This window comes from Misgurnus anguillicaudatus, chromosome 12 (genome assembly GCF_027580225.2).
Source record: "Misgurnus anguillicaudatus chromosome 12, ASM2758022v2, whole genome shotgun sequence".
Lineage (NCBI taxonomy): Eukaryota > Metazoa > Chordata > Actinopteri > Cypriniformes > Cobitidae > Misgurnus > Misgurnus anguillicaudatus.
This window is the reverse complement of record NC_073348.2, coordinates 30975832-31000393: the sequence shown is the minus strand read 5'-3', so window position 1 is coordinate 31000393 and position 24562 is coordinate 30975832. Positions and strand designations below refer to the sequence as shown.

The 24562-nt window shown below is 35.6% G+C and overlaps 1 protein-coding gene across 2 annotated transcripts; it reads left to right on the top strand.

The window, feature by feature from the left end:
• Positions 1–7142: 7142 nt before the first annotated feature.
• Positions 7143–24167, top strand: fez1 (fasciculation and elongation protein zeta 1 (zygin I)). 2 transcript variants are annotated; one of them, XM_073874366.1, is made up of 10 exons: positions 7143–7440; positions 10377–10742; positions 14378–14435; positions 15622–15702; positions 15950–16115; positions 17522–17796; positions 21666–21746; positions 21869–21944; positions 22074–22139; positions 23314–24167. In XM_073874366.1, exons 2-10 carry the CDS (start codon positions 10429–10431, stop codon positions 23328–23330), a joined length of 1134 nt encoding a protein of 377 aa, XP_073730467.1. In that variant the 5' UTR covers positions 7143–7440; positions 10377–10428; the 3' UTR covers positions 23331–24167. The 2 variants fall into 2 exon arrangements, with proteins under 2 accessions (XP_073730467.1, XP_073730465.1); XM_073874364.1 differs by having other exon boundaries at positions 7145–7440; positions 14330–14435.
• The last annotated feature ends 395 nt before the right edge of the window (positions 24168–24562 follow it).

Here is a 24562-nt window from a genome sequence, read left to right as displayed (position 1 = left end):
TCTGACCGACACTGGGAATCGTCTTGTTTCATGTCGTAGCTCTGACCAATTTAAAACCAATTCAACGGTAACAGTTTAGCTTGACGAATTCTGAGTTTGCGGTCATGATTCTTTGAAAAGCAAAAGTGTTACCGTACTTTGTGCGCCGTAAGTGATGCGTTTCCTGGAAGTGATGGAATTTGGCATTTTATGCCAATTTTCATAGAGCCGGCCCATTATGGCAGCCTTTCAAATGGGTGCTTTGTTAGTTATAATTATTGCTTTTTGTCGTGTTTGGACAGTGGGGGCGTTTAACTGTCCAAAAACATCCAGGATGAGTCATCTCATGATGACCTGCCTTCTGTGAAACTGTAATTTCAACAGATTGGTCTTTTGGTAGTACTTGCATTTGCTTAAGTGGAAAAATATCTTTGTGTTATAGGGAACGAATATAAACATTAAATCTGGGTTGTGCTTTGCACTCTAGCATCTGGATACGGTTTCTACAATTGCTGTTTTTTTACAGTAGTGACTGACTGATGTGAAATCATTTCATAACTACCTTTACTATTAAGTGTGCATATAATTGCAGCTGTGGTTGTTACAGGTACCCTTGCTTTTGGTGTCAAACTAGTAAAACACACAACAGCAAGGCCTGAAACTGAGGCCTGTAGCACATGTACAGTATAAAACTTCCACTTGTAACTCATATCATGATTCATAGATCAAAAGCATCTCTTTACAGAATAGTCATGATTTCTCCCCTTCCTTTCTCTATGTGCCAGAGCGTGTTTACTTAACATGTGATTTTGCAAATTAGCACTGTGTCCTTTCGAAACAAATAAGGAATGATGTTTTCATTTCCTAACATTCTTTACATTTGTCATAGTGTAAAAATATACATTAGATAAACAACCATATTTCTATATTATTATTATTATTATGTATGTACAGTATATATTTGCAGAAATGTAAGTATAATGATTTTAAAATAATTTAGAAATCGCTAATTGATAGCCCTAAGGTACTGTTAGAGTTTACAAAAGGGAATTGCAAGAATCTATAAAATGTGCTAATGTAAAATACATACAAGTGATCTAACTGCTTTCAGTTCTCTGTATATGAAATGTGTTTTTACTTTGATTTCTCAGATTAAAAGAACTCTCGTCTTTTTCCTCACAGAAACGTTGTGTTTTGTTTCCTACATTTACATTTATGCATTTGGCAGATGCTTTTATTCAAAGCAAGTTACAGTGCAACTCAGTTTAAAAGATATAGATGTAAATATTTTACAGACGAGACAAAGGTTGTAACTGGTGGCGATTTATGACTTGCTGTCCTTTTTTTAGCCAGATTATATTTACGGTAGCCTAAATACAAATGTAGTCTTACCAATAATAATTTTAATACAAGTTCTGTTGCAGTAAATTGAGTCAGTTTTCCAAATAGCAAGTAGGCCGAACTGCTGCGTATAACGTGTATGACGCATGCGCGTATCTAATTTGTCAGCCTGCACTGCCACCTGTTAAGCACTAGAGGGCGAGCTGACACCTTATTTGCCCAGTCAGCAAAGCATACATTTTAGCAATTTTTGTAAGAAAGTATCAACACACATGAGGTGACGAGCTAACGTACTAAGTGTCTTAAGTAAATATATAAAGCAGTACTTTCCAAAATATTGACAAAATTCACATTTAGATTATAAAAGCTTTTGAAAACAGTCCACCGTTCCGCTAACAGTAAATATGGATAACCAATTTTGATGACGTCACACTTCACTTCAGATTCGGCTGTGAGGTAAACTAAATTCTATTTTCTAGTCTATTTTGTAAAGATGTATGAATGCGTAAGGAGTAGGGGGTGGCACTGAATATGTCCCGCCTTAACTTTTTGTATTAGTGTAAATTACGTCAAATCATGCGCATTTCAGTGAGTTTTCAGCGCGTGGTGCTTTATGAAACGCCTTGCATCGTGACTTGCAATCATTCATTCAAAACGTATTCTTTAAATGGAACACAGGCACTGCAGTTTTACCATTTATCGTTTGACTCTTACAATTAATTAAAGTAAATGAAATATTATTTATATCCTTTGCTGTTCTAGGCATCCAGGCTGTATAGTCAGTATTTGACTCTTATTTGACAAGTAAAGTGCATATCTAGCCCATGAGTTTTCAGTACTGTGCTTTGGCTTTGAGGAGATGTTTGTATTGATCGGCTCACCGTGGTGCTGACAGCTGTATTTTCTGAGTGAATTCAGAAGCTGAGAGAGAAAACCTGGATGATTATTGATCACAGCCGTTAAAGAGACCTTTTCGACTAGATCTGCAGAACTCAGTACACGCTATTGAGTTTAGGTCTGAAATAAAAAAAAATACAAACCTTTGTGTTATACAGGGTTCCCACACCTTAGTTAACTTCAATTTTAAGGACCTTTCAAGGACTTTCCATACTATGGACCCCTTCACAGTTCACGTCACAGGCGGTTCCCACTGCGCATGTCGGGGTCAGAAACGTCATTACAGCAGATTCAGTTGCGTATTATTCTGTATCGTCAAAAATTGAAAATCGCACCAGGTCTGCCATTAAGATTTTCGGGATTCCTGCAGAGTCTCAAAAACACAAAATACAACATCTGTGGCTGCAAGCAATTAAACGTGCAGACTGGGACAATGCAAAGATCAAAGAGGCTTGTGTTTGTAGTGCTCACTTCATTTCAGGTAAGTCAAAATTTTTCAGCCCTGTTAGATCAAACTAAAGCCTAAATGGTATGAACAGTTTGACACCATGCTGCGCGCGCACCCGATAGTCATTCAATGTTTACAAACCTTGAAGGTGGTGTATACCCTCAAATTCAAGGACTAAATGTGGGGACACATTTCAAATGAGAGCAAGGTTACATCGTGTTACCTTTTAAGATACATTGTTACAGTTCCCTTTCGAGGGAACTCGTGCTGCGTCACTGCGGTGACACTTTGGGGACACCTCCAGGGGTAAGTGCGTCTGAATGTGTAAATCAAATTCAACCAATGGTGAGGCTTAACGACAAAGACAGGGTGGCGTGGGAGCCAGGAAGTATTTCGCTATCTGAAATATTGCCAAAGATGGCGTTACAGGGACTCAGGAAGTATGGCAAGGGAGACGCAGCGTCTCGTTCCTTTCTCCGAGCACAACAGTTACATACGTAACCCGAGATGTTTTCATGTGTCAAACACAACAAAAACATTTTTATGGTATGAATCAACATTTGCATACAGAAGATATGTGCATTTAAAGCGAACAGTTTAGCACATGTGCTTAAAAAGTCTAGTATTTTTATGATATTATCCTACACTACACAGGAAATAATAAACCCTGAAAAGCTGTAGATAATGGTTTAAATTATTGTGGCATAAATGTTTATTAGTTTATTTTTGTTTTAATTTATGAAACCTTATACCATCACATGCATCCTGGAAGATTCAGTTTAATTCAAAGCATTTTTTACAATAAACTTTTCACAGTTTGCTTACCTGAAACCGATACCATACTGGTAAAAGTGTGTACCTGTTTTGGTTTTTTGTTATTATGGAAAAGTACATGCATTTGAGAACATAGCAAAAGATATTCATTCAAGAAGAATGGTCAAAAAATGATCCCTGTCACTGGGACGGTTCCCTTTCAAAAAGTACACCTTTGATCTGAAAAGTTTGTATTAATATATCAGATGTACATACTGGTACCAAAGAGTGATATTAGTGTCTTAAAAAAATATTTGTAACAAATGTATACATATCCATACCTAAATGGTACATATTAGGATCTTTTAAAGGGTACAGCCCCACTGACAGTTTGGGACCATTTGTTTGACAATTGATTTATAACTATATAAGTAATGTATTCATTTAGATGTTTTTTTTTTAATAGTGCCTAAATATCCCTGCCAAAGTCAACAGTAGCAATGCAAAACACTATGTACACATTATAGCTTAGGGGTGTATCACACATATAAAAATGCCAGCTGCAATACTTCAGCTCTGCTCCATTATTCAGACATATTAGACCTGCGGTGTAGAGGCGTGGCGCTAATGGGCCAGCTCCAGTCTTTTACCAATAACCACGGCAACCGCTCCAAGCGTGATGCTCAGCTGCGCAGCCCGGTTTCCATGGCGACGAGACCTCCGTCATTCTGAGTCTTTTGACTGTATTGTGGAGGAGAGATGCAGGGGGAGGAGTCTTCTCCCCACAAAATCAGGTCATTGTAGTTTTTAACATCATCCCATGTAGTCTATGGCAACTAATGTTATTGGGAGAGCGGCATGTTAACTTTGAAGCAAATATAGGAGATATTCTGCAATATTTTAGTAGTAAATAAAGTATGGCACTGGATTCAAAAATAAATATAAACGCTCTCCATATATATAATTTTTTTTGTAAGTGGAAGGGTATCTTGTAAAGAGTCTTGTAGGAGTTGATTTACATTGAACTGATTTATGATCACAGTTTTGTAGATGTTGAGTAGCCTACATTAGTAAAGAGATTGGCTTTCCCATGGGGGATGATGTCATATTTGTCTTTGAGCTTTGCAGGCTGTTCCTCCCCCTCCATAAAGACCAACTACTGTTACTTTCTACTCCCTTCTTCTTATTATTAACCATTAATGGACTTCCATGATTTAAACTCGGAATCAACTGTACATCACATACACTCTCTTATATGTGATGTACAATGTAAGATACAGAATTTAGCTGTTTATTTCAGATAAACATTTTACCCTGCTAGCCCAGCCAGTATTACTAGTAGTACACTTGCATTTGTAGTTTGGTCACGCTCCATGCATCAGACAGCACATTCAACTGCATAGTCTACAAATGCAAAACATTTCTGTGGCATTGACAGGAAGCTTTACTATATAAGGAATGGACATCCTGTGATGTCTAAGTACTATTAATACAGCGTCTGCCACATTCGTCTTCTGATTATGCAGATTACAGATGATGCTTTCTGAAGATGCTAACCCCCGGGATATGGACAGCCAGCTGGTTTGCATGCAAACACAATTATTTGTGTATGACAGTGAAAAATGTCTCTATGTGTTTGTGAGACCGAGGCATAGATTATAACACGTGAAAGATTAAGGCCAGCAGAGACAGTGGCATTACCCGGGAGGTGTGTGCATGTTACGTCAGACAGAGACTCAGCAATAATATGACAGAACTAATCGGGCAATGCTCTTTATGCCCCATCAGTTCATATAAGCCATGGTCTTTGTCTCAGCCTACATTTGACTCAGCCTTTTTGATTCAGTCGAGTGCTTATATAAAGTCAGATACAAAGCTTGATGCAAGTTAGCATGATAACAGCACAGTAAAATAAAAGTTTTGGTTTCCTAATGAACCTTTCAGTCAAAGGTTGTCAAAAAAACTATTCTTTTGCACCTTAAAGGGATAGTTTACCCAAAAAGTAAAAACTCTGTCATAATTTTCTCACTCTCATGTTGTTACAAACCTGTATACAGTTCTTTGTTCTGATAAACACAAAGGAAGATGTTTTGAGGAATGTATGTAACCAAACCGATCATGAGCCCCATTCACTTCTATAGTAGGAGAAAAATACTATAGAAGGGAATGGGGCTCATGATTGGTTTTGGTTTCATATTAGTACCTCAAAGTACATGTTGGTACCAGTTGACCTTCTGAAAGGGTACCTTCCCAGTCACAGCTTGGAACCATTTTTTCGGACAGTGGATGTTTTTACACACCCAGTGTTGGGTCAAAAAGAAAATATTCCAGCCGTTGGGTTAAATTAAGCCAAAAATGTTTATATTTGACTCAACAATGGGTTAAAACAACCCAGTTGGGTGATTCTCATGAAATCCAGACTTAGAAGGTGTCCAGCATCAGATTTCTTAAAAAGCCCTTGAAGACCATTTTTTTTTCATATATAAGATTAAGGTCTGAACTTACTATAACCATTATTTTTAGAGGATTTAAAAAATATTTCCTATAGAATTATTGACATTTTTTAGATTATCATTATCAAACATTATCATTACCGCAACATGATATTACAGTAAATATATGCATTTACAAACTCATGTTTCGGTAATGAGAACTAAAAAGTTCTAGGTACTATGAAATACAAAATTTCAACTTTTATGCTTACCTGGTAGTCTCACAGTCAATTATGTCCCTTCCAACAATTTTTTTTTTTTGTTGAAAATGTTAGTTCATTGAGGGCTTAAACAATGATTGAAAATTGTTGCGGAGGATGAGAAAAATTTTCTTGGATACATTTATATTCCTTATTATTGTCTCTACATTTACCAATGATCACCAAATACCACGTGTTTCTTTACTGTAAATGTTTATAGTATAACATGCACTGAACCTTTTCATTTTTTAGATTTTTTAGTTATAAATATTTCCATGTCAAAGAACCCAAATCCAGTCATGGACACATTGCGGTAATGAAATTTTTTCCCGTAAATGTGGAAAAAACTACATGGATGATGTCATTTGAAATCATGTGCAAAATAGTACATGAAGAGATTTTTGTAACTGTATGCTTCTTATTTTGATACTCTTACTTCGCATTTACTTTTTTTATCAAATGTTTTATGACACCTAATTTCGTGAGAATCACCCAGTTTGTTAGATTTTCAATTTTTGACCCAACATTGGGCATTTTTAGAGCGCAATGTGTGTGATTCAACTTTTCCAAAACTGCAAAATAAAAGCATTTTATTTATAGACCCATCTGTATGATCTCTCACTGATATTAATCTCAATATTATTCAGCATCCATTCATGTGCAAATGCTCATCTGCCAGCAAAATCGCTTGGCGTACAGCTTGGCACATTTGTTGTCCTAGTTTCATTTGCAATGATTTACAGTAAAAAGCCAATGTTGAAATCCGTATGTATGGCTTCCTCATTGAAAATCCCTTGAGTGTACTTTCAGGGTTAATGAACGGGACATCCTGCCAAAAGGCCCCTGATGTGACCGATGACAGCAAGGTGTGAATAAAGCCCTACCACAGCTCCTCTCAATGTTGTTTGCCCTTCCTCATGAATATGGAGGGATTTGGCTTACGGCAGATGAGGAGAGCGGGAAAGGGAGGGAAGCAGGGGGCGGAGACAAAGGGAAAGAGTGAGGTACATGAGGAGAGGAGCAGAAGGGGGAGGGGCGGGATGATTCTGTCAGTTGCCGTAGCAATGCGCAGGCTCCGTAGAAGAGGACGGCTGCTTCTTAATGATCAGAAAACAACACCGAGCCCGGCTTAGACGAGACGACGTGGACCGGATCAGTGTTTCCAGTTCAGCCATCCTGACTGGGTGTCTTTTTATGTATGTAATGGGAATGACTGCGTCTGGTTTGGTTTCATTGTGATCAAGATCTGCTGATGGTGGTTTCGGTCTGATCGGTTTGGAATAGGAGGGGCTCGTTCTACCCAGAAACACAAGGAGTGATTCTTCTGCAGGTAATTTGTTCCTGCCTATCTTTTCTCCATGCACTGCTTCCATCCCCCCATTGTTTTCCCATTATTCCCTGCGGGATGTGGGATAACCTTGATCTGCGTCTCTTGTTTCTGCATTTCATTTATTGTTTATTTTTGTATGTAAAGATTTTAGACTTGATGATTGTTTTAGTTATGATGTGTGGTGTATTAAAATTTTATAAATTACAAATTTGAACGATTTATCTGAATCAGACAATCAAAAATGAACATCTATCATATTTTATCCTATTTTTTTAAATTATCATAATAATTATTCAGCCGGAACTGAAATGTCATGTTGTATTTTATCCCTGGCATGCTTTTTGTCATCCGCCATATTTCTTCTCATCATGGCTGGTTACATTGATCTTATCTTGTGACATGGACGTGCTCATAATCATATTTCAGGATATAGGTCACACCTGGTGCAAAATTCATAGTGGGTACATAAATTCACTCTGTCCTCATTGTTTAATTGAAATTATTCTGTTTTAACATATTATTTTGTCATTCATCAATGTACTGATAAATAAAGAATGCAATGCACATTTACCTTACGTCATTCAAAGCGGAAACTGTTGTTCAGTACCAAAAGTGTTTTATTCCATTGCCACAGTTTGTGTTGTATCGATTAGTCTGAGGTCAATATGCTATTTACACCCCTGCCCGCTGCATCCATTCTCCTTTAATAGGAAGTGTGAATCAAGTGCAGCAATTTATCACCCTAACATTACATTACATGTATGCTATGGTCATTGGTTTTTAATATTAAGGCATTTATAATTAGTCCACAAACAAAAAATTATGGGGGAAACAGAAATAGATTCATGGGTAACCAAAAACTAAGGAAGAAAATTTATTGTTAACAGACACAACACACACAAATATAAATAAGATTAAGAAAATAGGATGCTATATAGCATTAGTGATATGACACTTTGCTGAGTAATGTAATGTTATGGGTTAAAGCTTATGCAAGGCTGTTTTAAATGGCTTTTATCCTCAGCTTTTAGCTTAACATAAAGCCTGATAAAGCTTTTGGAGCTCATTCATGGAAACTGTCAGATTACAGGCTGAAAATGGATGAGTGAAAAGACAACTAAAGTGTGGCTCAAATAATTGAACTCAATGATAAGTTTATCTGACTTTAAAAGGGAGCCTTTTCTTAAAGAATGGTATATATATATATATAAATATATATATATATATATTTATATATATATATCTTTAATTATATCAGGCATTAATGATTGCAGAGTAAATGCTAATGCATGCCCTTGCATTTATTAATTTTTAAAGAGCTAGCATTAGTTTAGGAATGTACATTTGTATAAGCAGTAGAAATGATTGCTGTTTGACTTTAGCAGCCCTGGAGTAGCATAATTTATTGAGAAAAATCCCCATGACTCTGCTGAATCAACCAACCGCATCGAAAATGAAACCCAATTACTTTTCCTCTTTTTTAAGTATGCACTTAAGCAGTCATGCCATGCTTGCTTAGTCAAAGATAACAAAATTATTTTAATGAGAAGTCAACCTATGTATTTTAATTGGATCTACATTTTGGCATGTCTGTCATTTGTTATATTAAAAAAAATTCTACAGCACTTTTCATGATTTTGCATTGTTACAAAGCAGCTTCATATAAATCAATTTTAGAAAAAACTGAAAACAATAAAATATATTGAATGCATACTTTATATGTGTAGATGAAATATATGTTCCTGTAGCTGAGCATTGAGTTACAAAGGTCACAGGCTCGATCCAAGGAAACATAATGAGAAAATATATGGACTGAATGAACTGTAAGTTACTTCAGATGATGAAATCATCTAACGTATAAATGTAAAACGTTATTATTGCACATTTTTAAGATAATTTTCATAGTTTACAGTTATATGTACAGTCACTTTACTTATTAAAGTTATATTCGTGACATAGTCTGTGAAATCTAACATCTTATAATCTCATCATGAGATTTGGAGCATGAAAGTTTCATTTTAGTCCTTAAATTGACATTGATTTCAATGTTTGACATTACTTTATTCAGTCAGTGTTAAACATATCAAGTTATTTTTCAACAGATGTTCTTTACATTATGTACAGTAAATAACAAAATATATATATTAGCTGTTTTCAGGCAGTGTCACATACAGTATAAGGAAAAACCATCTAGTGGATGTTTACTGGCTATTTAAAGGGACACTCCATTTTTTTTGAAAATATGCTAATTTTTCATCTAAACATTTGAGCTTTATCATTTGGAAATCCATTCAGCTGATCTCCAGGTCTGGCGGTACCACTTTTAGCATAGGTTAGCATAATCCATAGAATCTGATTAGACCATTAGGATCGCGCTCATAAATGACCAAAGAGTTTCAATATTTTTCTTACTTAAAACTTGACTCTTATGTAGGTACAGAAAGTTCCCTTGGTAACTTTCAATAGCAGGGAACTATTTTCGGGGGCTTCGTAATAGTACGCAATAGTACGCACGCCAGAATGAGAGTATAGTTCCTAGCCATATCGGCATAGAAAATCGCAACTTTTAATTTTCTGTTGGTCTTAGTACACAATGTAACTACAGAAGAGTCAAGTTTTAAATAGGAAAATATCAAAACTCTTTGATAATTTTTAAGCACAATGCTAATGGTCTAGTCAGATTCAATGAATTATGCTAAGCTATCTAAAAGTGAAACTGCCAGACCCGGAGATCGGCTGAGTGGATTCCAAAACGGTAAAACTCAAATGTTTAACCCTAGGAGAGCTATCTTTGTATAGTTAGAACCCCAGTCATGTTTTTGAATGGTCATGACACACTTTCAATAAAGATTAATGTTTCTATGGATGAAATGCTCCTTTAAATGATTCCACAGTATTTTATGTCGTGTTAAGATTACATACTTGTGTTTATTCAGGATTGTAACGTCACCGACCTCCACGCGACTGTGTGATCAAGAGGGCATCAGGATGGAGGCCCCTCTGGTGTGCCTGGATGAGGAGTTTGAGGATCTGCGGTCCTGTAAGATGGAGGAGTTTGATACAGAGCCATCATACCGGCCGCACAAAACCATTCCTCTGGCCCCGCTGTGCCGTGAAGACTTCTCCGAGCTGGAGAACTTCTCTGAGATGATGAGCTTCAAGTCCATGGAGGACCTGGTCAACGAGTTTGACGAGAAGCTGAACGTGTGCTTCCACAACTACAACACCAAGACAGAGGGTCTGGCACCTGTACGCAACCAATCACATGCTGAGGAGGACGAGGAACGACTGCAAGATGAAGAGTAAGCAAAATCATTTTGATGTGTATATAATATATATATACAATTAGTTCAACTTTTTAGTTAAAAAATATCCATCCAGCATGTCAGCCAGTCAAAAGTGAGACCATGTCTGACATCCATGCCAGCTCTCCTGTCAATCAAATTGCACAACAACGCCCTTTGTCTCTCTCTGTGTGTATGTGTCCATGGTTCAGCTGTGAATTATTCAGCAAATTGTTTTACGCCTCAGTGCTTTTGTTTGGCCTGATGTGTCTATGCTGACAAGCCTGTCACCATTTACTGCTGTTAAATCAGAGACATCTCATAAAAATGAGGGAACAAAAACCTTAGTCTAAATATAGCCCGCGTTTGTGTTGATTTAAACTAATGCGTATATCACTGACTCAGACTGATTACAGCAAATATATAATATATTAAAATATAAAAAATCTATAAATTTTAGATCTACATAATGGTAGAAAACAGGATTTGCTCACACAGTTATGCATTTGGTTGTAATCTCACACTAGCAGATCCACTTTCACAATTTGCATTATTTTTTAGAGATTTAAATTTGTATCATCTGCATATTTTGCTCATAATGCACTTTTGTTTTTGATGTAAATATCTAGTTGATTTATGATTTGTTAGCGTGTTGTTTTCTGTAGGCCTATCTCCCGCTGTGATGTGTTCTCATTGCCCGTGGGTTTTGTACTTGGCTCGAGTTCACACACAAATCTGTCCCTGTGCTTGTATGAATTCTCAGTATTTTACAGAACCTGAAGCTGGTACATCAAATCATAAAACATCAGCTGTGCAGGTTTTAGGTTTTTTTAGACTGAATGACATAGCACCAGACAGTTAAATATGGGTAGACAACGAGTCTGTACCAGCTTGGAATGGAGGCCGGTGGGTTTGCGTCTGTATGCCCTCAGAGATCAGGACATTTGTGAATGGACACTTGTTTCTGGACAGAAGTGTGGAGAGACTCATTTTTGTATACAGATGAATAGATAGAGGGCTTTGTCACTACCCTGTGTTATATAAGCCCAGCAAGCAGCTACTTTATGTAAAAATTATACACATGAAGTAACATGAGGTCATACATGCTGTTGTGCCAATGGAGAACTGTACACTAGATCTTTCTCTATATAAATGTTAAAATGTTTTAAATAGTCAGAATTTAGGTATCATTTTACAAAAAAGTTAAATAAATTGAATTGAATTTCCTAGTAATAATTCAAGAGGCTAATAATGTGTTTTTAAAGGAATAGTTCACAAAATGAAAATTCTCTCATAGTTTACTCAACCTCATGCCATCTGTGACTTCCTTTCTTCAGTCATTTTATTTTAGTCCGCATAATATAATTTGAATGATTAAAAAAAACGCTGAGTAAATAAGATAAGTTAATAAATTGGAAAAATAGGCAGGATTCTCTGCTCTCAAACACTGGGGGCGTGTCAGCGCTGAAACCACGCCCACTTGTTGGAAAGCTGCTGCCTGAATGGATGCTCGCGTTGAGATTGTGTTAGGGGCGGAGCTATGCTCAGTGGCTCCAGTGCGTCATTAAAGAGCACCTATTTCATTGCTAAAACAACGTTATTTTGTGTATTTGGCATAATACAATGTGTTCGCGTGGTTTATCATAAAAAACATAATTTTACACATATCGTACATTTTTTTAGCTCCAGATTTGACTCTCTTCCTGAAACGCACAGATTTGAAAAGCTCTGTGTCCCTGATTGGCCTGAATACCTCTGATGTCAGCAAGAAATGTGATGCTCCTTACCATGTTTGAAAGATTCGTTTGCTAACAGGAGTTAACATACTGTATACATATGTCTTGTATACATCACCAATTCTAGGAAGTAAATCTGTGTGTTTGTTGTAGTCCAAGAAAAGAGATTTACGTTGGAGATGATAACTCGCGTCATCGTTTACTTTGGGGTTTGTACCTTTTGCATATCGTTAACATGCACTAATACACATTTACACTCCAAAGGAAATTTTAAAATGTGAATCGGACAATAGGTGCTCTTTAAGCCACTGTTTTAGCCCCGCCAAAATAATTCTGAATAAATGTGGAAAATGTTTTACTACATAGTTTATAGTCTTTGTAACGTGTTTCAGCAATGCATTTCTAACATTTGTGTTCATGGACTTTAAAATCCTGTCAAGTTGGGAGCCTTAGGGCCTATTTACACAAGAACGCTCGAGGGTGAAAACGTAAAAATATTTTATCGGATGTGCCTTTCGTTTACACAGCGACGGCGTTTTGGGGGTTTAAAAACGCAAAAAAGTGAAACCACCCTTCAGAGTGGAAATCTTAAAAACGATCTACCGTCGCGTTCTCGTCTAAAGAGTAAAAACGCAAAAGTCTGCTCACGGTGGCTCTCGTCGCGTACGCATTTACGTCACAGGCATGCGCCAGTTCAGGAAAATAACAACAAACATGTCGGATTATTTCCAGACGTCGGACCTTCAAGTTGCCATAGCAGCTCTGATAAATATACAAGTCTTTCCAGCAGTTGTACGAAATATTCACAGCTAGTATTACTGATCAGAGAAGGCGCCAATTCGTCTGAGGCCAACCAGACGAGACTTGGGCTGTTTCTCAATATGCGTTCTTCAGCGATCTTGCGTCCTCGTGTCCTCGCTCTACGTCATCATTAACAGTCGAAGTTCATTCCAATTCTCAAGAACGCAAGGACAGAGGACGCATGAAAATACCCGGATGTGTTCTTGATATCGAGGATGCATCGAGTGCAGACTTGCTGAAATCGCTTTACGCCCCAGAAGTCATTGCGGCAAAACTTCCGAGTTCGTTCTTCCAAGGTCCCCTGGCAAGACCGATCTCCACGAGGACGCAAGTCCGTTCTTTGCGTTCTTGGAATTGAGAAACAGCCCTTGGACGAGACCTGGGAGAACCAGGAAGAAGGTTGTACGCAGGCACACGGACTTGGTGTTGTTGTGTGTCAGTGCTTCACATTGCCACCTAGCCGCCTGGAGTGCATACTACATCGAATATCACACACTTTTGCGTCACCATGTTCACGCAGATTTGCCCCTCAAATAGTCGTATAAACGCGGAATAAAAAGTGATAACGCAACGCCACTTTTGCGGTTTCTTTTCAGATCGTTTCCATGTAAACGTAGCCTTAAATGGGGACAACATCTAAATGACTCCGCTTGGTTAATAAATGTCTTCTGAAGCAAAATGACACATCTGTATAAAAAAATTATTCATATTTTAAGCTTAGTTTTTGATAGGCTACACCACATATTCATGGCAAAATTGCTTTGAATTTCGTTGGTTCTCTTGCATGTGTGACGATACACACGTGACAACTAGTGACTTGACATGTAAAAAACAGTCAGAATTAAAAAATATATATATTATTCACTATTAATATATGAAGGAAGGAAGTCATAAACATCTGGGATGGAATGAGGGTAAGTAAATTATAAGAGAATATTAATATTTTTAACAGTTCATTTAAATGCTTGTTTTATTCATAATTCTGAGAATGAGTGTCTCCTCATTTCATATTCATCACTGTACGTGTTGTTTGAATCGCTATAAATGTTCATGCGTGTGTTCTTGTAGTGTGTGGGATGCTTTGACTGACAACTACATGCCCTCCTCTGTATCCAGCTGGGATGACCCCATCTCAGAAACACTGAACGGCAACATCTCAGATCAAGAGATACACACCCCACCAACCACTGTAATTTAACATTTTGTAGCTATAGGCAAATGGACAATGTATAGATTAACATAACTGTGTTACAGTACATCTGTGTGTAGAGTTTACTTACTAAACAGAATACATTTGGATTTTACCATCACATACAGTACTCTTGCCTTATACTTTGAAGAGTACAGATTTTTAATGGACAGTAAACTACAGTAATTATGTTATATAGTTATCTGATCATAAAATCGCATCTATTTCCCGAGAGAAAATGACTGCGGTATTATAAGGAGGTCACCCTCTGGGTTCAGGGTGTGGTGTATTTTATTTATTCCAAATGGACTGAAAGTACAGCAGGGTAACTCACTGCCAAAAACCCATCTGATCTACTTTCCCTGGCGTTCAGCCACTTCCACAAGCTTTGCACCAAATACACTTAGTCTAGACATGGCTCATACCAGAAAAAATCCCAAAGAAACTCTAAAACATTCATTATAAAATTTTCATATACTTTATTAGCAGCAGCCGAAAATAGTCCCCTTAGTAACTTTCAATGGCAGGGTACTATTTTTGGCAGAGTATAGTTCCTAGCCTAGAAAATCACAACTTTTAATTTTCTGTCGGTCTTAGTACACGATGTAACTACAGAAGAGTCAAGTTTTAAATAGAAAAAATATTGAAACTATTTAGTTATTTTTTAGCGCGATGCTAATGGTTTAATCAGATTCAATGGATTATGCTAAGCTATGCTAAACGTGGTAACGCCAGACCCGGAGATCAGCTGAATGGATTCCAAAACGGTTAAAATCTAATGTTTAACTCTAGGGGAGCTGGAAAAAGGGGAGCCTTTTTTATGGTCTGGAATCATCTTCTACTGATGTTCTAGTGGGAGGCTGCCTAAATAATATAAGATGACACCATTTCGTGTAAATATGTATTGATCAGGACGTTTTTATTGTATTATAGCCCTGTTATAATACTGTAGATGATTCAAGATCTTACTGTACAGCACTGTTGGGTGCAACATCTGTCAACCGCAGGAGTTTTACTAACATTTAAAGCACTTTCCTCAGCATACTGTCAGTGTGTATAATGGAAGTATATGGAGCCATTAATCTTGCCTTGTTATTTCATAGCAATGTTGCTGACGCTCATAAAACTGTTATGAAGCTCATGATTTTTATTTTGGGCTTTTAAGATACACGAGAAAGAAGAGGACGAGATGAACGAGAAGAATGAAAACGCCAATTGTCTGAATGAAGAGCCTATTATTACAGCTGATCAGGTCAACCTCCCTAAAAATAACATATGCGAATATTTAAAAGCATACTTTAATAATAATAATAAATGATAATTAAAAAAAACTTTAGGATTAGATTAACAGTTTTTGGCACATGTTTGTGTAATAGGTGATACATAGCACATAAAGGTGATATATAAGATATTTGGGTGATATCATGATACTGTAAAATTTGAAATATTCACCAGTGAAATATTCGTCAAAATAAAAATGTCCATCATTTCATAACTAGGTGATAGAGGAGATCGTTGAGATGATGGAAAATTCTCCAGATCCTGGTGAAACAGAGGAAGAGGAGGAAGATGATACTGGAATCTCTTCGTCTAAAAGCAGCCCCTCCCTTCTGGAAGAGATCCACATGCTGTCTCAGGCCTCCAACAACAACTGCTCTTATGAAGGTGCTCATTATGCATTTAATAAATCTACTTCAGCTTTACTGGGAATTGTACTGTAGTACCTTTCCATATTTTAGTTAGATGAAAAAGTGAGAGCCTTTAAATGAAACGTTACTTTAACTGCTTTTGGTTTTACTGTAGATGAAAGTACAGGGATAATGTTTATATTTTACATGTCCTTGAAGGTTTGTGAATCTGGGGGAAAAAATTCAAGGCCCTGGGAAGTTTTTGAAAATGTACATACATAGATACAGGTCATTGAAAGTGCTTGAATCAATTTTATGCAAGAAGTTTTCTGGAAAAAAATCCATATTATTCCCTGTGTAGCGTAGGATAATATCAAAAAAAATTTAGACTTTTAAGCACACGTGCTAAACTGTTCGCTTTAAATGCTTATATCTTCTGTATGCGAATGTTGATTCATAACAAAAAATGTTTTTGCATAGTTGTGTTTGACACATGAAAACGTCTCGGGATACGTATGTAACTGTTGTTCCCAGAGAAGGGAACGAGACGTTGTGTCTCCCTTGCCATACTTCCTGTGTCCCTGTAACGCCGTCTTTGGCAATATTTCAGATAGCGATATACTTCCTGGCTCCCGCGTCACCCTGTCTTTGTCATAAAGCCTCACGATTGAATTTGATATACACATTCAGACGCATTTACCCTTGGAGGCGTCTCCAAAGTGTCACCGCAGTGACGCAGCGTGAGTTCCCTCGAAAGGGAACTGTAACAATGTATCTTAAAAGGTAATACGATGTAACCTTGCTCTCTCTCGAAATGTGTTCCCACATTTAGTCCTTGAATTTGAGGGTATTGGACCTGGAAAGTCCTTGAAAGATCCTTGAATTTGAAGTTAACTAAGGTGTGGGAACCCTGTATAAGGTTTGATAGTCATTTTAGGACAGAGACCCTGAGCGTAAGGTAAACAAATCTCAATCGATATTGCCGGATCAAGGTCATACGGAGGTGCTGTTTATACCTGGCATGCTCTGTCTTACCAGGAATAGAGCGAGAGAGATGGTTTCTTTTTTAAAACATGTTGTTTCAGCATTCTTTCAACCCACAGACTGATGAAAACAGATACATGTGTTTGAATTTGAAAATGTTACTATTTGTATAGGGGCAAAAACAAGTTAAAATACCGGAAAGCTTATTAAAAAAAAGATGAGATATCTTTAGTATTTCAGTTGTTCCTCACAGACAGCAATTTGAGATTTTGCGAAAGTTTTTTTCTTCCAAAATAAAGGCGAATCTTCTCTGTGTCTCAACAATGTGCTCAGCTTTGCCAACATACCAAAGTCTAAAATGGAAATGTACAACTTGTGAAAAGTAGCTATCGTGACAGGCTTGTACAGTACAAGTCTCGCAAAAACCGTGGCTGAACGTTTCTGCATTTCATTGCGCAGGACTGAGGCTGATGCCGAGCTCAGCACTGCTCGACATCCTGTGTCGGATGGAGACGGCGATCCGAGAGTACTCGGAGGAGCTGGTGGCCCAGCTGGCCCGGCGTGACGAGCTGGAGTTCGAGAAGGAGGTGAAGAACACGTTCATCACGGCTCTGATGGAGGTCCAGAACAGACAGAAGGAGCAGAGGGAAATGAGCAAGCGCAGACGTAAAGACAAAGCCATGAGTTTGCAAGGCTCCACTCGCTCTGAGAAGATCGGGACCATGCCTGTGAAGGTGAGTATGAAGAAATAAGCTGATGTATGTAGATGTTTACAGTATACCTTCAAGATCAGAGGAGCTGCCAGTCAGTCTGCATGCGCAGACATCTTTCTCCGAGGTTAATGGATCTTGCCTCATTACTTTTTAGCTGCACTTAGCACTTACTGGAAGAGCAGAGGAAGCATTTGTTGGCCTGCAGTATGAGCTATGAAGGCAATACTGGCTTCCCCTTACAGTAATGCTGCTGTTATTTGATTACTTTCAACTGTGAGTTCGCCTCAGTCTCACTAGAGCATCTGTTGTGTCTCTATTATGTCACAGCGGCCATCTTAGATGTTTGTATATTTTCCCATTCATAGAAACTTGTTAGCTTACTTTTTCTTTTTTATACTATAATTGTTTTCTGAATTGTTTTATGTGTGTGAATTTATCATTAAATGTCAGTCAGGGACAGCAGTGCATACCACATGAAAAAAACTGCACTTAAGTATTTACTAAAGTGTAATATGTTAATATATAATATAATATGTAATATACTGTAGTATAGTAATTATACTATAGTATAATTATATTGTATTTTGTCATTGCTGTAGTATACTGTAGTAAACACTCTTTAGTATTCTTTTATATTTACTGTACTATAAGATTCAAAAACAGTGTAGTACACTATAGTATTTACTAAAGTAAATTGTGGTATGTTGTAATATAATTTAGTTTATTATAGTAATTATACTATAGTATAGTATAATTAATAAAGTATATTATAGTATTTTGTCATTGCTGTAGTATACTGTAGTAAACACTCTTTAGTATTCTTTTATATTTACTGTACTATAATAAGGTTCAAAAACAGTGTAGTACAGTACAGTATTTACTAAAGTAAAGTGTAGTATGTTGTTATATACTTTAGTTTATTATAGTAATTATACTATAGTATAGTATAATTAATAAAGTATATTATAGTATTTTGTCATTGCTGTAGTATACTGTAGTAAACACTCTTTAGTATTCTTTTATATTTACTGTACTATAATAAGGTTCAAAAACAGTGTAGTACAGTACAGTATTTACTAAAGTAAAGTGTAGTATGTTGTAATATACTGTAGTGTAGTGTATTAGGTAGGTCTTTACTATAGTTTAGTATAATTACTATAGTATATTATAGTATTTTGTAATTGCTGTAGTATACTATAGTAAACACCTTAGTATCCTTATATTTACTGTACTATAATAAGCTTCAAAAACAGTGTAGTACAGTACAGTATTTACTAAAGTAAAGTGTAGTATGTTGTAATATACTGAAGTATATTATAGTAATTATACTACTATTATAATTAATAAAGTATATTATAGTATTTTGTAATTGCAATAGTATACTGTAGTAAACGCTCTACTATACTTTAATATTTAGTGTACTATAATAAGGTTCAAAAACAGTGTAGTAATTACTAAAGTAAAGGGTGGTATGTTGTAATATACTGTATACTGTAGTGTATTAGTTAGGCCTATAATCTAGTATACTACAGTTACTATAGTATATTATGGTATTTTGTAATTGCTGTAGTATACTGTAGTAAACAACTGTAGTATCCTTATATTTACAGTACTATAATAAGATTCAAAAACAAAGTGTAGTATTTACTGAAGTGTAGTATGTCTATAATAAACTGTAGTTTATTATAGTAATTATATTATAGTATAGTATAATTAATAAGTATATTATGGTATTTTGTAATTGCTGTAGTATACTGTAGTAACCACTCTAGTATACTTTAATATTTATTGTACTATAACAAGGTTCAAGAAAGTGTAGTATACTGTATTAGTCAGGCCTATAATATAGTATAGTATAATTACTATTGTCTATTACAGTATTTTGTGATTGCTGTAGTAAACACTGTAGTATCCTTATATTTACTGTAATATAATAAGATTCAATACAGTGTAGTACACTATAGTATTTACTAAGTAAAGTGTAGTATGTTGTTATATACTGTAGTATATTATAGTATTTTGTAATTGCTGTAGTATACTGTAGTAACCACTCTAGTATACTTTAATATTTACTGTACTATAATAGGGTTCAAGAAAGTGTAGTATGCTGTATTAGTTAGGCCTATACTATAGTATAGTATAGTATAATTACTATAGTATATTAAAGTATTTTGTGATTCCTGTAGTATATTGTAGCAAACACTGTAGTATCCTTATATTTACTGTACTATAATAAGATTCAAAACAGTGTAGTACACTATAATATTTACTAAAGTAATGTGTAGTATGTTGTAATATACTGTAGTTTATTTTAGTATTTTGTAATTGCTGTAGCATACTGTAGTAAACACTCTAGTATACTTTAATATTTACTGTACTATAATAAGGTTTAAAAACAGTGTAGTAAATTATAGTATTTACTAAAGTAAAGGGTAGTATGTTGTAATATGCTGTAGTTTATTATAGTAATTATACTATAGTATAGGTAAGGAATAATTGACGACGGGCCATTGAATTATAAGAAAATAATGCACACCAAGGTGGTAATGCGGCACGACGCGAAGCGGAGTGCCGATACACTGCAGGTGTGCATTATTTTCAAATAATTCAAAGGACCGGAGTCAATTATTCCGCTTATACCACGGTTACCACAAAAATTGCTCTGGTGCCTATTTTTAAGACATTTGAAAAGATAGGTGTGCGGTTTACAGAAAAATAATCAACACCCATAGAACATTTCTCAGCCAATCAGAATGCAGCATTCAACAGACCCGTGGTATAATGTAATAATAAAGTATATTATAGTATTTTGTAATTCCTGTAATATACTGTAGTAAACACTCTATTATACATTAATATGTACTGTATCATAAGGTTCAAAAACAGTGTGGTGTAGTATACTATAGTTTTTACTAAAGTAAAGGGGGTATGTTGTAATATACTGTAGTATACTGTATTAATTAGGCCTATACTATAGTATAATTGCTATAGTATATTATAGTATATTTTGTAATATTAACTAGTAAATTGATAAACTGTAGTTAACACTCTAGTATACTTTAATATTTACTAAGATTTAAAACAGTGTAGTATCTAGTAACTTTACCACAGTTTACTATAGTAAAAAGTTCAAAGCACCTATATTTAACTTCATTTTAGTTTTTATATTATTATTATCAAACATGATTTTTAAACATGGTAAACTGTAGTATTTTGTACTCCAGTATATTATGATAATTATAGTGTGCTACATTATTCTGCAGTATTAACTATAGAAAATTGATCAACTGCTGTAAATAATTTAGTATACTTTAGTATTACCTATAGTAAACTGTATATATATTGTAGTATATGTTATAGTAATTATACTATATAGTATAGTAAATAATTATAGTATGCTATAGTACTCTGCAGTAGTAACTATAGTAAATAATGTATAATACTTTGATATTTACTGTTGTAATGTTCAAAACATCTATACATTTTGATACGGTTTACTATAATAAATCATATTTCAATGAAATTACGTATATATATATTACCATAACTTTACCTAGTTATTACCGATCTGTAAAGTGCTACAATAAATAACTATAGTTTGCTAAAGTATTTTTAATGTTATTCTTCTTAAAATACTATTTTAAAAATATTTCTCAATTTACACATGCAGATATTGATCTCATGGAGAGACAGCACAAAATGACTTTACATTATATATGAAAACTGCAAAAAAGCTGAGGGGTATTTAAAGGATAACGAAATACTGATCAGTAATAACGCTCTGCTTTGCTCTGGTTATAGCTCCGTATGAATATACGTATTTCATGAAATCTTTTCTAGGAAAAGAGGGATGTCTGGCATTTAATATTTCATGTTTTAATGTTTTCCAGCGCTTCAGCATGGAGGGTCTGTCCAACATCCTCCAGACAGGGATCAGACAAACCTTTGGGACCTCAGGAACAGATAGACAGGTAAGGAGGGGCATTTCAGTAAATGCTCTTAACTAAACTAGCTTACATAAGCAATAACATGACTCTTAGTATACTAGCCTTATGTCAACAGTATTTGAGTGGTTTTACTTTGTGCTCGACAGTATCTAAACACAGTTATTCCATATGAGAAAAAAGGGACTCCTCCATCTGTGGAAGACTTGCAAATGCTCACAAAAAGTAAGTTTACATTAAGTTTTTTATATTGCACCATAAAGCCAAATAATAAACAATTTAGTCTATACAGGATTTATTATATATTTTAATGGCCATTAACTTATCTTTATATGTATATTTTTTATTTCATAGTTCTTTTTGCCATCAAAGAAGACAGTGACAAGGTCCCAACCCTGCTGACTGACTATATATTGAAAGGTAATTTTTCAACATTTTCCAAAATTGATTTCAGTTCATTTTTACATAATACATTGCTAAAAAATATTCAAATATCAATACATTGTGCTGTTTTAGGTTGATATAGTAAGATATGACAAACCAGGCTAAAGTTTCATAATTGATTTCAATCTTTGATATGGTCTTTCTTGGTCAGTATTAAAGATATTAAGGTTATATTTTCAAAGGTTGTTCTTTACATTATGCAGGATGGGTTAAAGGATTAGTACATTTTCTTAAAAATAAAATCCAGATAATTTACTCACCACCATATCATCTTAAATGTTGATGTCTTTCTTTCTGTGGTCAAGAAAAAATTATATTTTTTGAGGAAAACATTCCAGAATTTTTTTTTTTTCATTTTAATGGACTTTAATGGACCCCAACACTTAACAGTTTAATATTGCTGTTTCAACGCAGTTTCAAAGGACTCTAAACGATCCCAAACGAGGCATAAGGGTCTTATCTAGCGAAACAATTGTCATTTTTGGCAAGAAAAATAAAAAATATGCACTTTTAAAGCACAACTTCAAGTCACGTCAAGAGGTCACGGATGACTTATCGAAATTATGGCCCATGGTTTACAAGTGTGGAGAAAGAGGACCTTTGCGACGTTGTTGTATGTGGAATGATACTAATTAATTTCTTTGTGTCAGTTTATTGTTTAAAATGGTCCGCAAATGTGCGTTTCATATATGTAACACGTGACCTTTCGACGTCATTACGCAATTACGTAAGGTCGCGCTGGCTCTTCAGTTGTCACACAGCCGGAGGAAGAAAAGTTGTTGTGGATTAAAAGTGCATATTTTTTTTTTCTTGCCAAAAACGACAATCGTTTTGCTGGATAGGAGCCCTAGTGCGTCGTTTGGGATTGTTTAGAGTCCTTTGTAACTGCAATTTTAAACTGCATTAAAACTTTTGAGTGTTGGGGTCCATTAAAGTCCATAAAAATGAGAAAAATCCTGGAATGTTTTCCTCAAAAAACATAATTTCTTCTCGACTGAACAAAAAACATTTTGTATGATGTGATGGTGAGTAAATTATCTGGGTTTTTTTTTTAAATGGACTAATCCTTTAACATAGAAAAGTTTTTATTTATTCAGAGTTGCTAAGTTAAAGAAATTGGGATTCACACTATCACCTCTCTATCGTACAGTCCTATGTCCTACCTAAAGACTGAGGGTGATCTGCTGTTGGTGAGACTGTGGAGAGGGCAGGTATCTTCGTTCCACCTCTGTCTCCCGACCTTCAGTTGTCCAGTCCAACTGCATGAACTCCCGCACCAATTATCAGCGAGGGACCCTAAACATCTAACCATCCTTCTCTTGCTTATCTAATGACCTTCGACCTTTGCTCATCTCACTGCCCTTCCAGTATTCACATATCCATGAGGTTCACATATCCGCCCGCCCGGTGCTTTTCATATTTTCTACGTATGTCACTACGGGCCAAAAGCCATATGGAATGTTTAAGGGTAACAGGTAGACTATAACTGGTTCAAATCTATGATCAGGTACTATTTTTATTTTTTTAAATACCTAACATCAGGCAATATCATTCGCATCCGTTCAGTGGGCAGATGATGAGAAGGGCATTATTTCATCTGGGTAATGCGTTGATTTAAGAGCACATTTGAAAATAATCCACCCAGATTTTACTGCTTTTTGCTGTTTTAGTATTGTGGCTTCATTTCTGCCAAGTTGTTTGAAGATACAGCATGTTTTAGTGTTCGACATTAATGCCAAGTTATAGGGAAAAACCTTGTGACTTTCCTCATTTTAAGTAACCCATTTTCATCCCATGTATGAAATAGCCTACACAGTTCTCCATGATGTGATTTATTTGACTTTGTTATTATTATTATTATCATTTTTTACAACATTAACTATCATTTACGCCTTGTGCGTACATCTTTAATGTATATATTTCTTATTTGCTAAGGGACATGGAGGAATGTGAAGTATTGCTGAGTTAAAATTCCAATAAATGTCAAACCCTGTGAAGGCCCGATTACTGTTTGTTTGAAAAGTATGTACTATCTCTGTGTGCCACTAGAGGTCAGTCCCGCTGCACACTACAGGATATGTTTGAAATAGCCATGCTACAACCATACTACTCTGCAGTCAATCTATAGTACAGCAGTATTAACATTGTGCATAATATGCAGATTTTCTACATGCCATGGTGACTTACTAGATATGCCAACATGTGTTATGTTAAATAAACCACACTGAAACAACTTAAAATACTTTTTACATACTAAAAATATGAGCACATACTGTATTAGCATACGCTATATAATTAGTAGCATATACTGTACTGTGTGCTTGTACAGGGTTTCTGCAGGTTTTATATTTAAGACATTTTTAAGACGTTTTTTATGGTTAACTAAAAAAATGGAAAGG